The 15334-nt window shown below is 44.6% G+C and overlaps 1 protein-coding gene across 3 annotated transcripts in view; it reads right to left on the bottom strand.

Annotated features, from left to right (window-relative positions):
• SGK2 (serum/glucocorticoid regulated kinase 2) overlaps positions 1-11699 on the bottom strand; it is a 34569-nt gene extending 22870 nt beyond the window's left edge. Inside the window, exons 1-2 of one of the 3 annotated variants that reach the window (XM_033153347.1) lie at positions 11546-11699; positions 4291-4510 (exon numbers count right to left, since the gene is read on the bottom strand). In XM_033153347.1, the coding sequence (XP_033009238.1) occupies positions 4291-4342 (52 nt within the window). In that variant the 5' untranslated portion in view covers positions 4343-4510; positions 11546-11699. Of the gene's footprint in view, positions 1-4229; positions 4511-11545 lie in introns of those variants that run through there. The other 2 variants (XM_033153348.1, XM_033153350.1) reach the window with 2 other exon arrangements.
• Positions 11700-15334: the final 3635 nt, after the last annotated feature.

Here is a 15334-nt window from a genome sequence, read left to right as displayed (position 1 = left end):
GAACCGTCTGTTTCTACACTCCAACATTTGACTCACTATTTGCCTTATCTTGAGCAAACTGGGATACAGTTAGAAATCCAGCAGTGACTTATTTCCTCTCACAATTTCAGTGCCATGCCTTGTTTCACCTGTCGAGTTTCCTTTGCCACTTGAAGTAGTTCACAAGCACTACCAGAAAGGTAACAGCCTACTTATCCTCACCACATAATTAAGTCTGTAGTGTGATTAATAATATCTCCCACATCTCAGTGCTTTCCTACATCACAGTCTCATGGACCCTCCTGTCTGAATTATGGAAATAAATGGAATTAAATCTGTGCAGACGGCAACATTGCCAAATTGTAAATTAAATGTAAGAGGAAGGAACAGAGAAATAAGCACACACCTGTCAACCTGTCACAGCTTCTGTCAGGTGAGTGAACGTTCTGGCTGAGTAAAGAAAACAAACAAGTTGCTAGCTGTTTTAAAGTAACCTACAAGCCATTCTATGTCATGCTACCCAAAGCAGCATTTCTAAAGCCACCAGTTGAGATTCCTGCATTGCAGGGGGACTTGACTAGATGACCCTCAGGATCCCTTCCAACTTCACAGTTCAATGAAATAATAAACAAGGGGATTATTTCACTTCACTTTGATGTGTTTTATCCTCTGGAAGTTTTTCTTTCAAGCTTTTCTCCTTAGCCACAAGGGTGTGAGATATGTTGAATATTCGCTTTGATGAAGTAAAATCAGTGCAAATATTAATTTCCATTTTGCCTCACTGGAATTCTGCCTGGGCCTCAGCATGCACAGAGAAACTTAAAGCCTGCACTGTTCAGCACAACTCAAGGTCATGGCCTGGGGTGGGGTGGGGTGAGTGGCAGAACCTGATTAACAACTGCTTCCTGTAGCCCCAGGTGTAGAACTCGGCACTCACATCCTCTCTAGTCCCACCACACTGTTCAGCACAGTTGTGTCCATGTTCTGCACAGCATGGGATATAAATCCAATACATGCTCCTTGAAACGAATGGGAGAGGGCAGAAAAGGATTTTCTCATTGCCAGATTTACACGCAAGCTAAGTAAGCTACGGCTTAATCGGATTATGAAGGGCCTCTAAATAACAATGGAAGAAGGCTAAATTTCAAGATTTCCACAAAAGAAAGTGCTTTCTGTTATGCGCAAAACACACACGGTGCTGGTTCCATTTCCTCTTCCATTTAGTAAGCGCTAAACTGGGTATGTATAACTGTTACTGCATGGTTGCATATTAAAAATTTAATATATGCAAGGTAAAAAAATAAATCATAATGTATTTTCTCTTAAAGGGGATTTATATGCAAATAGGTAAGTGCTACCGGGTAGAGAGGGGGGGGGTGATGCTGTTGTGATGCTGCTGTGGTGAGGCAGAGGTTTATGCCATACCCTCCAACACGACAACACCCAAATCCAGGACACCATCTCCCAGTTTTGAAATCCTACACAAGTCATGTGAGCCACGTGAGATTGTGGACCTGGAAAAAGCGCTTTTTTCAAAATGGCCACCGTGCTCTTGTGGGAAAGACGGAATGTCCCGATTTTTCTGGGGCAGTTGATGGGTGTAGTATGCTAGGAGAAGGGAGGGTTTTTTTAAATTAAAAAAATCTGTTCTTGTTTTTATTACCTATTTTGTCTTCTCATTTTGTATTTTTATGTTGTGAACCACCATGTGATCTTCAGATGAAAGGTAGTATACAAATTTAATAATAGTAGTAGTAGTAGTAGTATCCCCATCATTGTGAAAAAATTGGCTCCCTCCATGTGTGAGTGGTATATAAAACCAGTTAAAAAGCAACTGCACTGGTTGCCAGCTCACATCTGGGCCCAATTTATGGTACTCGCATTAGGAGTTGAAGCCCTAAACAACTTAGGTCCCAAATATCTGAAAGGCTACCTATGAACATACACCCATTACAATAATGACAAAGCTGAGCTGTGTCAGAAGAGGGTAGAGTAGGAACTGATTTGTGGCTTCTTCTCATAACAGACAAAATTATTAAGGTATCTGGGGAAATGGGCACTTCTATACAATGCAAGAAATTCATTGGGGGGTGGGGCCAAGGCTCCACCACTAAGTAGCAGGAAGATGGGACACCTCAAACTAGGTCAATTATACAATATTTTTGTGTAAGAAACTGGGAAAGTTATAGAGTGAGGGACGCTGTACAAATTGCTTCCTCTCTTTGCGTGAATATGCAAGAAAATTGTTTGTCTGGACCAACCTTATGTGCCTCCTTTCATATATTTTAAGAGCTGCTTGCCACTTAAAGAGGTATGGCACATTCTAGCACCAGTCACCCCCTTCCACTCAAGTCAAGAGAGATTTGTTTCTATTACCTTGTGGAACGCCCTCCCATCAGATGTCAAGGAAATAAACAACTACCGGGTATCTAACTTTTAGAAGACATCGGAAGGCAGCCCTTGTTTAGGGAAGTTTTTATTGTTTGAAGTTTCAATGTACTTTTAATATTTTGTTGGAAGCCGCCCAGAGTGGCTGGGGAAACCCAGCCAGATGGGCAGGGTATAAATTATTATTATTATTATTATTATTATTATTATTATTATTATTATCATCATCATCATCATCTTTTTGGCACTTGCTAAAAATATCTTTGTTTAGGCAAGGCTATCCAGACATGCAGGGACGCGGGTGGCCACAGAGCCTAGGGCTTGTTGATCAGAAGGTTGGCGGTTCGAAACCCCGCAATGGGGTGAGCTCCTGTTGCTCAGTCCCTGCTCCTGCCAACCTAGCAGTTCGAAATCACGCCACAGTGCAAGTAGATAAATAGGTACTGCTCCAGTGGGAAGGTAAACGGCATTTCCGTGCGCTGCTCTGGTTCACTAGAAGCGGCTTAGTCATGCTGGCCACACGACCCGGAAGCTGTACGCCGGCTCCCTCGGCCAATAAAGTGCACTGCAACCCCAGAATCATTCGCGACTGGACCTAATGGTCAGGGGTCCCTTTACCTGGGAGCCGCCCAGAGTGGCTGGGGAAACCCAGCTGGATGGGCGGGGTATGTATAAATAAATGAATTTATTATAATTATTATTATAATTACAATATACCTGTTCTCTGAAATTACTGCACTCAAAGTGGCCTTTTATCAGACACAATAAAACAATTAAATTTGTTACATGAATCATCAAAGCCAACAACCACAGATGAATACAATACCCAGTTCCTAACTATTATACCAGAACAACACACACTACTATGATGACAGCACTCACTAGAAAGTTACAGATAGTTACCCGAAAAATAAAAATAAAAACCTTCAAGAGAATCCAGCAATAAAAATACAATTAAGCTGAGATAAGAACGTAACAGGTGCAATGAGGGTATTAAAATGGACAGCAAAAAGCCAAACAAGCCCTAAAAATGCACAGAGTAGACAGATACTTTTTAAATGAAAAGGGGTATGACAGAGAGGCTGGTTTAGGGTTGCTAATATTTTTAACAGCAGCACAATCTGAAAACATCAGGTGATAATTTCCATTTCCATGCCATAAAATAGCGACACAGGTGGTGCTGTGGTCTAAACCACTGAGCCTAGGGCTTGCCAATCAGAAGGTCGGCGGTTCGAATCCCTGTGACGGGGTGAGCTCCTGTTGTTCGGTCCCAGCTCCTGTGAACCTAGCAGCTTGAAAGCACATCAAAGTGCAAGTAGATAAATAGGTACCGCTCCGGCGGGAAGGTAAACGGTGTTTCCATGCGCTGCTCTGGTTTACCAGAAGTGGCTTAGTCATGCTGGCCACATGACCTGGAAGCTGTCTGCGGACAAATGCCGGCTCTCTTGACCTATAGAGCGAGATGAGTGCCGCAACCCCAGAGTCGTCCATGGCTGGACCTAACGGTCAGGGGTACCTTTACCTTTACGCCATAAAAACTTTCTCCTACTGATTTCTTTAATGCTGTTAAAGGCAAAAGAGCAGGCCAGACTGGATTTCTTTTAGTCAGTTGGCAACCTTGCAGATGCCACAAAAACACACACAATTTGTGTGCAATGACCACTCAAACCCCTAAATGTTTATTGCTGCTCCATTTCACCCATAAAAATGATCTGGAATTGGTGGAAAGAAATCCATTTTTTTTACCACTTTGAAACCATACTGTGCCAGTGCAATATTATTTAAAGGATGTTAAAAGGCAAGCAATCCATGTTAGTTCTATTAAGAGTGCATGCTCTAAGTCTTAGAGTCCAAGAGTTTACCTGACATTAGAGATCAGCTCCATCGCCTTTTTTGACAGGTGTGGAATAAGCTGGACTTTACCTTTTGCCTTTCCCAGTGTTTCAAAGACGGTCTCTATCCCAGATGGGTGCATCAAGTCAGCCTGAAAATGTTTATGCTGGGTTTTTTTGGAGAAATTCCGGGTCAGCTTTCTTGTCCAATTGACCTTCTCCAGGCAGTCTAGGCAGCAAGGAATACAGGAAGGTAATTTGAAGGTCTCTGGTGTTATGTCCTTCTCCTGCAAATGTTAAGGTCAGCTCTCCTACAGGTAGGAAGTAAAAAAGCAAGACGTGATTATGCATTGGCTGCATGCCAGCAATTGATCCTGAACACAGGTGGAAACTCATTATCATGCTAAGGCCACATTCACACCATACATTTAAAGCGATATTATACCATTTTAAATAGCCATAGCTTTCCCACAAAGAATTATGGGTGCTGTAGTTTGTTAAGGGTGCTAGGAGTTGTTAGGAAGCTCCTATTCCCCTTGCGTAGCTACAGTTTCCAGAGTCACTTAAGAATCCATTCCTCTTCCCTGGAAACTCTAGGCATTCGTGATTATTCCCATTTCAACTTAGGCAACAGAACAGGATTCACTGCTCCTGTGGTAGAGGGACACTACCGAATCCAGCCCCTCCCTAGCCAAGCAGAAGGGGAAAGAGGTTGGACTGCTCAGTTCTTCTCTTAATTTTTTTCTGGAAGAGATCTCAGAGTCTCAGAACACAGCACCATTATGACCTCAATAGGTGACTCTCCCCCTTTGGCAGGGCAGCAGTGGTGACGGACCCAAACTTTTTGGCACTCCACCCATCTAACTTGCTGGAGCCTGTATAGGCACTACTGTACCATACAAATTCAGCAGTATTTTAAATGCTGAAAGATCAGAACCAGGACAGCAAGGAACACAAAGTAAAATGAAATCAAATGAAATGTGACAAGAGTGCTGGTCTGGATGTACCATGGCTTTGAATAATTCCCAAGATGCTGTTGACCTTTAGGCTAGTTTTCTGTTGGTCTCTCAAGCTTCCGGGAACAGCTGTTCCAAGAAGACTGCTGAAAATGACTTTGACAGCTCATTGGGGAATCTATAAAGCATCCTTTGAGACAACTAATTTTGTTAATATAAAAACAGAAAAAAATGGTACAGTTCAATATAATACACAAGGAATGCAACCCAGTTGGAGCATGAGCTATTCAGTATTTCTCTTGACCCACAATGCCTCTCTGCTAGTCCTGCCTGGGATGGTGAAGTAGGTTGAAATCCAAAGAGAGACATGAGAGACAAATGCATTTCAGATAAGCCAAAGTCCTAGAGAGGTGTATAGTGATACTCGGTTGTGTCCAACACTACTGTTCTGCTTGTGCAATGGATGTCTGCTTGCTCTCTTCTCCTCTGCAACCTCCCTGTGCACCCTCAAAATCTGTTTCAGAAGATTGGGGGACTTTGCTTGCACAGCATTAGACCCAAACCATTAATCCACCACCCACCACCCACCAATGCTTGAACATAAGTTTTGTGAAGGGTCCTGAACCCTGAGTGTATGTAGTCCAAAAAGGAAGCTTTTAAAAGATACAAACTTAACCAAGACATTACATGGAATATGCCCCATCCTCTGCCAGCATAGGTCTCAAGAGGCTATGATATTATATACAAAAACCAATTATTATTTTTTGCAATAGTTTAAGAACTGCAACCGTATGGTGCACTGTGGAAAGTTTTCCACGCTTGGAGGTGCTCGCATGTCAGGAGCAAAGTCCTGTACTCAAGTAAAGTGCTATTATCGTGCTGTGTTATTAACTCTAACAAAGCAAAGGAGCATATCCAGTAGCGGAGCTTCTGCTTATCACATGTGGTTGTTGTTGTGCGTCACATGAAGTCACCATTCCCTGGATTTATTCCGGAAGAATACATACAAGTGGCTAAGTATAAACAGAACTGGTGCTGCTATTCTTTGCCACGCATAGTATTTGGCCTTGAAACAATGAATGAATTGATTAACAGAGAATGGGAAACCTGTGGCCCTCCAGGTCTAGCTGGACTCCACTTCCCATCAGCCTCAGCCAGCAGGACCAACGGTCAAGAATGATGGTAGTTGTGGTTCAGCAACATCTGTTCCCTATTCCTGCTTTAAAAGGAACGGTTGACAAGCGTAGCAAGAGCAGTATTTATGCATGCCTCGGGTGTTCAACCTTGAAATCTTGTTGTGATCTCGTTTTGTCCGAGTCTACAGTACTGTGAGCAATTCATAGCCAGGAGATGCTGCTGCTGTGGGAACCGAAGCATCAGAAATCTTCAGCTAATTGCCGTCTTATGCTTGGACAAATGCCAGCCTTGTATGCACTGTTTTTCTCTTCTCCTTTTACAGTACTAAGAATCCCTGTGGTCCACTGATATGTCTTAAATTTACAAAGCAAGGGTGCGCCTTTAGGATCCCTTAGCAGCTGAGGCATAACTAAATGTGTTAAGTGACCTTGAGCATTCTCTCTTGCATAAGAACACAAGATGTGTCTTGCTGAATTAGACTATGGTTGGTCCTTCTATTCCAACATTGTTTCCAGGAATCCAAGCAACTAGGAGGCTGTAGGAAGCCCAACAAAAATGGGTCACTGTTTCACCACCCTACCTTTTGCCCCCGCCCCCCCCGCCCCCCCAGAAATGGCAGAATGAAGGAGCAAAGAGGGGCAGGAGGGAACAGGAGGACAAACATGTGTCAACCAAAGAGAGTTGTTATGGTGTAGCATGGTGATTTTTTTCTTTCTTTCTTTTCCTTTCTTTGGCAGAGGGACACCAATGCCATGGCTCTTGTTAGCACAATAAAGGTTTATGAATGGTGAGTAATGGCAGGCTTGAGGCATTGGTGGTGGGAGAAAGAGCTGTGTTCAAATCCTAACTCAGCCATGAAGCTGAAAGGTGACTTGGGTCAGTTTTTGTTTCTCAATTTAGCATGCTGTTTGGCAGTGGAATGGACTACCTTAGAAGGTGGTGGACTCTTTCACTGGAGGTTTTCAAATCGAGGTTGGGTGGCCATATGCCAGGGATTCTTTAGCCATGGTTCCTGCATTGCAGGGGGTTGGACTAGATGACCCTTAGGGTACTTTACAACTCTACAATCCTATGATTTTATGCTACAGGCATAGGGACCCAGCATGGCTATTAAGGTGTTCAACAAGTGTACAACCCCCATACACAATAGCTGAGCTGTGCAAATCAGCAAATGCACATTATTTCATAAACACTTGGACACGTGCAGAGACAGCTTGTACCTGCATTCAGTGGAACTTGTGAACAAGCCTATTAAGCCCTGCTTTATCAAGGCGCTGTGGGTTAAACCACAGAGCCTAGGGCTTGCCGATCAGAAGGTCAGCAGTTCAAATCCCCACGACGGGGTGAGCTCCCATTGCTCGGTCCCAGCTCCTGCCAACCTAGCAGTTTGAAAGCACGTCAAAGTGCAAGTAGATAAATAGGTATCCCTCCGGTGAGAAGGTAAACAGCATTTCTGTGCACTGCTCTGGTTCACCAGAAGCAGCTTAGTCATGCTGGCCACACAACCCGGAAGCTGTACACCGGCTCCCTCGGCCAGTAAAGCGAGATGAGCACAGCAACCCCAGAGTCGTCTGCGACTGGACCTAATGGTCAGGGGCCCCTTTACCAAGGACAGTCATCTGTTTGAACCACCATCTGTTCCCAGTTCAGTTCAGAGATAAAGAACCACAAGTAGAGCACACACACTAAATTATATTTCTAAAATAATTACAAGGATGGAGTCGGGGCAGTCGATGGAGAGAGAGACTAGGTTTGGCACACTCTCTGCCCAGACAGCTCCCATTTGTCATTCTGGTATCAAGACAGTTCTCAGGGTAGTAAAATGCTTTATCAACAGGAGCAAGCTGTAAATTATCCTACCTGCACATTTTGTCCTCTGTGCTGATAAACCACAGCGCATGAGACGTGGCAGCAGCTGTGGGAGTCCACACTTGCCATGCTTTCTTCTCTCTTGAGAACAACTTCAAGTCAAAAGAAGAACTAGGCTGCTTAATAATTAAACACAGAAATTAAATATTAAGCAGCCAAGATCGTTTCAATGCTGACGGAACTCCAGATACAAAAGGCCAAAATTATAGCTTTGTATGCCGAATATAATTTGGCCCACCCTCACAATTGATCTAAGGCCTGCTCGCACATTTTTATTTTATTGTTTTTAGATCCCACCTTTTCCTTTGAGGAGCTCAAGGTTCCTCATTTCATCCCCACAACAACCCTGTGAGGTAGGCGAGGTTGAGAGGCAGTGACTGGCTCAAGGTCACCCAGTGAGCTTCATGTCTAAGTGAGGATTTGAACCCTGGTCTCCCAGGCCCTAGTCCAATGCTCTAGCCATTGTACCACATTAGCATTAGGGGTGAGAACCCTGTGGGCACCACGCTCCATCTATGTATCACTTACCAGCATTGAATATATTTTGACTGGACAACACCCCTAGATGTTTGTTGCTGAGAATGGATGAACAAATTTGGGCTGGGTCCAGTGGTTTGGAGAATGCCTCCTTTCAGTGCCCTTGGCTGCTGCCAGCACTGTTATCTACTATCATCATGTTTACTCTCTCTTTTTGTACATGAAAGGCGGGGAGATCAAATGGTGGCATGCAATAAGCAACACAGGTCAGCAGCAGGGTAGGGGAACCTCATGCATCACCTGCGCCATCAACTTACTTTGCAATCAGGGTCAGATGCTTAGCCTGGAGATCCAAACAAGCTACATCCAAACAAGGCCCACAGCTTAAACTATGCACATAGGCCACTGGTGCATACTTCTACACAAAGGGTAACACATGGACTCTCACGTGCCCCTGAATAGAAATGCACGAGCTGTCAGCACAAAAAATGAATTGCTGTGCATGGATTAATATATTTGGGTTCCTTGCAGTTTGGAGATGCTGGTTGCTGCCTCCTGTGCCTGCCTCTGTTAAGGATGGGTAGATGTGTCAATTGAATTATGGTGCTGGAGGAGACTCTTGAGAGTCCCATGGACTGCAAGAATATCAAACCTATCCATTCTCAAAGAAATCAGCCCTGAGTGCTCACTAGAAGGACAGATCCTGAAGTTGAGGCTCCAGTACTTTGGCCACCTCATGAGAAGAGAAGACTCCCTGGAAAAGACCCTGATGTTGGGAAAGATGGAGGGCACAAGGAGAAGGTGACGACAGAGGATGAGATGGTTGGACAGTCTTCTCGAAGCTACCAACATGAGTCTGACCAAACTGCGGGAGGCAGTGGAAGAAAGGAGTGTCTGGCGTGCTCTGGTCCATGGGGTCACAAAGAGTCGGACACGACTGAACGACTGAACAACAACAACAAAAAGATGTGTCAATGTCACTTTCTCTCAAGTTTCTTATTTGTCTGCTCTTAAAGTTCCATTCTCCTCATTTCCACCTCAGTTTGCAATTTAAAAACAAAACAAGTCATCGTGAAAATTCAGCAGCATTTTAGAGTGCATTTCTTTTTTTAAAAAAAAACACATCTCTGAAAGAAATTTTGCTGAGTACCTGTATATGCATTTTTGCAATGAAATTTATATAATGGATTTCTGCATGCCATTTCCACTAATATATGCATTTTCATACAAATGACTTGGCTGGAGAACTGCATTGCAAAATTCAGAGAATTTCAATGGAAGGCTGTGTTTAAGTTGGTGTATTGTTTCAGAAAGTATGAATTAGGTAGGTTCCCCTTTAAATGCAAACTAAATTGAATTTCACCTTCATCCCTAACCTCAATGCAATGATCTCCCTTGCAGCCATCATGATTATCTACTGCCCTCATGTTTGCTTTTTTTGAACATGCAATGAGCAATAGGGGTCAGCATCAGGGAAGGATGTACAAAACACCATGCAGTTGTCTATCATCAGCTTACTTTGTTATCAGGCATTGCTTCCAGACTGTCACTAATTTCGGGTAGGATTCAGTCACAAAACAGGAAAATCAAGGTTGTGCAGTTGAAGCTGATTTGGAGCTCTCGTGCAACAAACCTGCTTCATGTTTCCTGCCCAAAATTGGACTTTTGCAATAGGGAAAGGGGTGGGAAAGTGCAATGAAAGGTGTGGGATAGCATTTGCTTGACCCAACATCATCAAAACTTTCCACAAACAAATCAGAATGAATGCTCATTGAACAGCTGACATAATCTAACCTAATGTTTGGGCAACAGAATGTACCTCAAATTCATGGAAGAATAACTGAAGGAGACTAAACATTTTTCATTTTCATTTTCATTTTCTGAGTAATTTAAAAAATTATGAAATCAACAGTTTCCTCCTTTTTTATTGACAGTTTTACTATGTGGCCCACTCCAGGGAAGCAATCTCTTCCTTTCCACAGTCTAGTTCCTAGAGAAATAACAATAAGTGAAGAGAGATTTCCTCAGTTCCCATGCCCCAGATGTTCTCAGACATGCTACTAAGGAAGCCTTTGCCCACCTAGTGATGTTCAGGTGTTTTGGACTACATCAGCCCCAGTCGGCACAGCAATCATTGGTCTAAATTACAGTATGATCTGGAAGCCCTGCTTTGCTCTTGCATGGTCTGCCTATATCACTGCCTACCCAAAACCATGGGGTCTGTTCTTCCTAATGATCCTGCAACTCCTCCTTCACACAAACCACACAACAACAAACACACACACCCTTCATCTGTAATACCCAAGCAAGAGCTTTCAGGAGCATAGAATGGAGAAGCCTGTTGCCCTCAAAACCTCAAACCAAGTGTGGAAGGATGCAATTGTTCTACTTCAACTGCCCATTTAGGCATAGCACTCTTTTTGAGCCAAGATTTGTGCTTGCATGATGGATCCTGTCTCCCCTCTCCTCCCCTCACTCCTCCTAAATCTGTTATGGGTCTGTCCCCCGTCCCACCCGCAATTCCCCAGAGCAGATCTGGGGAGGACACAGGACATGTACAAGCGGGGAGAAGGGGAGAGAGGCCTGCTCCAGAATTGTAAATCCTTGCACTGATGGGACAGTTACTTAACACTATGTTGGATACAAGCCCAGGTCTTTGGGGCAGAAGTTCAGGGCTTCAGCTCAACAGAATGAGCAGCATAGCCCCAAACACAGCAGAGCTGTCTTACCATTGCAAATGAAATCATATACAGGTTAGCATCTAAATACAAGCACCCCAGAAGACCATGACACCTGGAGTTTAAAATTACCTAACTGTCCCACTGCCCAAGCAGATCCATCCACCTATATTCTGCATGGTTTTAGGATCAGTTTATTCCTTATTCCTTGGTGAGTCTTCAGAAATACCTGAATAAGTGTGCAGATCCAAAGTTTGCTTATTCGGGGACGGAATTCTAGAAGGCAGGTGTCTCAAGGCCTCTCAGGAAGCTGAAGAATGCCAACCTGTAACTACAGTAGTCCTGCTTGCAAGACTCCCTCTCCCCGGCTCTGACTGTTGTTTTCGTTTGTATGAATTAGCATGAAGGTCACAAGAATATTTTCGAGGAGTGGCTTACGCCGGGAAGTAAATTATTACCCTGCTATTGGCTTGGAGGGGGTGGAGGGGTGGAAATGCTGCTGGTGGTGTTGGTGGAGGAGGGCAGCTTTCCTCACCGGAAGATTAGAGGCCAGTTCAGCCCCTCAGATGAAAACGAAAACTGCTTAAACAAAGTGCACCGTTGTCTGGAAGCGAGTCACATGCTGGGGCCAAACGGAGGTAATTAAAGCTTGCAGTTACTTTTTAAATGCCGGCAGCAGTGACAGTTTGGGAACTGTGAGTGCTACTTCACCCCGAGTACCTTTGACTGTGCCAGCCATGTCTATGAAGGACCGGCTGACAGCTAGCCCACAACCTCGGGAGTTCCACCATCAGCCACGCACCGCAACCTGACCAGATTTTTTATGTAGTGGGGCTCTTCTTTGTGTTGCATGCACCATGCAGCTCTCTTTTCATCACCTCCTGCTGCTTCAGGCTTGTTTTCCACATTACACTGAACACAGGGACAAGCCGTTTCTGCGCCATGTACAAGCGTTTGGGTGAAGGAATGAGCACTTGTTGATTTGTGCAGCTCAGCTATTGTATATACCGACTGTGCACTTGTTGAACGTTGAGCATGAGTAACTGTATGAGTGTGCAGCTGAACTATTGTGTGCACAAGTACACAGACTGTGCATTTGTTGAACGTAATGTGCGAGCACCACTCTTGCTAAATGTGCATCCTCCGTGAGCACCATGTAACTGCGGTATTCTGTAGAAACTGGGCTACTGCAATTCTCACGGTTTAATGGTCTTTGACTTCAACCTTCACATATGTGTGTTTGTATATCTGGCCTCCTCCAGACAGCCTCCTCATTGAGCATTCATCCTGATCTGCTTACACAAAGCTGACCCAGAGGTTATAATATTTCTGATCTTTATTTGAGCATTCATTTTAATGTGTTTGCAGAGAGGTTATACAACAATGAACATTCCTCTTGATATGCCACACTTTTCAGAGCACTTCCATCCACTGGTATATGCAGGGCCGTCTTTAGCATATGCAGCGCCCTGGTGCAAAGATCCGCCCAGCGCCCCCAAATTTTGATTAATTTTTTTAGGTGGCCTCCCCAAAGTTGTTAGGCTTTTTTTAGGGGGCCTCCCAATATTTAGTGAGCTTTTTCTAGGGGGCCTCCACACTTTTTTAAAGGAGGGACAGATTGGTAGTAAATGACAAATAATACCTTCGCTGGAACTAGAACGCAGCAACAAAAACAGCTTTCGTCAGCCAAAGCGCCGGAAAAATACAGAAGGAACAAACGAACAACAACACCATTTCCAGATTAAAGCAGCGGCAAGGGGGGTGAGGTGGAGAGGCTAGGAGGCGGGACTTTGGGGCAGATTTCGGGGCTGTTGCTGCAAGATCATTGAGCCTTGAGCCTAAATTACAAAACTGCACCACTGTAAGTTCTCACACAGCTCTTTCTGTGCCCTCTTTCAAAACAGGTTCTAACAAAAACCATTCTAAGGAGCAGCTCGGAAAGTTCCAACAATTCATTTGTTTTTTTGGGGTGGGATCGTTGTGAAGGAGAGCGCTGGTCGTGGGGGGACAGAGAGCAGAGCAGCAGGAGAGCCCGGAGGTGGAGCCGGTTCTGGGGCACATGTTCCAACCCCACCCACCCCCCCCATGGCACTCCCTCCCTACAGATACTGGGACACCTCAAGAGGCGGCTTAGTTAGGGAAAGCACAAAGCATCCCCCCACCCTTTCCTCTCCCCACCCAAAAATAGAGCTGGGGGGGCGGGTAGAAGCTAACTGCGGGGGAACAGAGGGGTGGGGAGGAGGCGAGATTTGCAGCCCAGAGAAGTCGTGCGCTGGCGGCAGGGGAGGCGGCCGAAGAGGTTCCGTCTGAAAAAAAAAAAACCTGCAGCGGGCAGCGCAATACCAGGCACTGATCAATAATGTTATCATGGAAAGCTGGAGTCCTGCTGCCGCCGTGTTCAAAGGGTGTGTTCCCAAGTGGGCGCGTGCAGGATCCACGCCTCAGGCTGTTTTTGCGGCAGCTTTTTCCATACCTTCCCCCTCGCTCTTCTTACCTGATGCTGCAGAACGGAACGGGGTCCTAGCACCTCCGATGGGCGCTGAAGGCGCACAGGCACCAAGCCCCCGCTCCGCCTCATGTACCTCCCCACTCTCCCCTCCCCAGACTCTCCGCCAGGCGCCCTCCACAGCTTGGCGCCCTGGTTCACCGCGCCACCAGCCCCAATGGACGAGACGGCCCTGGGTATATGCTTGAATCTTTCCTGCAAAATACTGACAGTCATAGATCAGATAAATCAACAAACAGTTTGATCAAACAGCTTGTTGATTTATCTGATCTATGACATCATGTGGATTTAGCAAAAAAATAATGATCCCACAATGAACACCCACCTAGGAATATCCTTAGAGGCTTGTTCAGTGTCTCATTCATCCCATTTTGCCAGTCTTGCCTTTCCAATGCCATTAAACTGTGCCTATTTACTTGGAAGTAAGCCCCACTGTCTTCACGTAAATCCCTTTGTAGCAAGGGTATTTAGAATTGCAACCTAAGCCTCTCGGAATCTCAATCCTCCATTGCCTAATTTCCTTGATGCTTAAAAGAAGGAAGGATTGGTCTCAAAAAAATAAATATTATAAGCCTGTCACACAAACCCAGTCCCCGTATCATTGGGGAGCCTGAGCTGTGGATTATGGCAAGCCTCTTTTCCAGAAGGAATTGCCATTGTTTTTGTTTTCTGTAAGTGGCTAACATGAGTTTGGCCAAACTGCGAGAGGCAGTGAAGGATAGGCGTGCCTGGCATGCTCTGGTCCATGGGGTCACGGAGAGTCGGACACGACTGAACGACTGAACAACAACAACAACAAGTGGCTAACTGTAAGCCTGCCTGTCTTGCCAGACAAGTCTGTGTATGTTGACTCAGAAGAAAGGCTGCAATCCTCACCACACTTTCCTGGGAGTACGTCCTAAAGTTGTGTTTTAATTTATAACTTTACTTCTTTAAAGTCTGGTGTTTAAAAAAGTGGCCAACATCAGCACAATTTACTTCCTCCTCCCCAGCATTGTCTCCTAAACCGAACTTTCTTCAATTTCATTGGACACTATGCATTTCCTATTTCAGGATGTAAAGAGCTCATATCTCTTGGTGTTGTTTTTTTTAAAATATTTTTCATAGTTACATCGATCCCCTTCTTTTATGTGTGACAGGACATCACATGACTGGCACCAGTTTGCCATCAATGCAATAATTGGACTAATTTAAATAATGAAAGCAGGGTTTTTTTTAAAAAAAAAATGCCTGGAAAGGCCTGTTAAAGAACAGCAGAGAACATTCACCACAAGAACACACATCTACCTCACTTTTCTCAATTAAAAAAACAGCATACCTAGCCATTGCCTGTAGCCATGGGCACAAGCACTTCCAAAATGGCGGCTTGTGTCCTTGCATATATTGTTGAACAACCCAGATCAGTCACTAGCCACAGATGCAAGCAAGGGTTAACAAGTGGAATCTTCTATTATCTTGCTCTGTTGTCTTGCCTTAGTGAAAACAGAGACTGCCCTTTTTCTCATAACTGCT

Source organism: Lacerta agilis, chromosome 6, assembly GCF_009819535.1.
Source record: "Lacerta agilis isolate rLacAgi1 chromosome 6, rLacAgi1.pri, whole genome shotgun sequence".
Taxonomy (NCBI): Eukaryota; Metazoa; Chordata; class Lepidosauria; order Squamata; family Lacertidae; genus Lacerta; species Lacerta agilis.
Note: the sequence above shows the minus strand (reverse complement) of the source record. Positions and strands in the feature narration are given on the sequence as shown.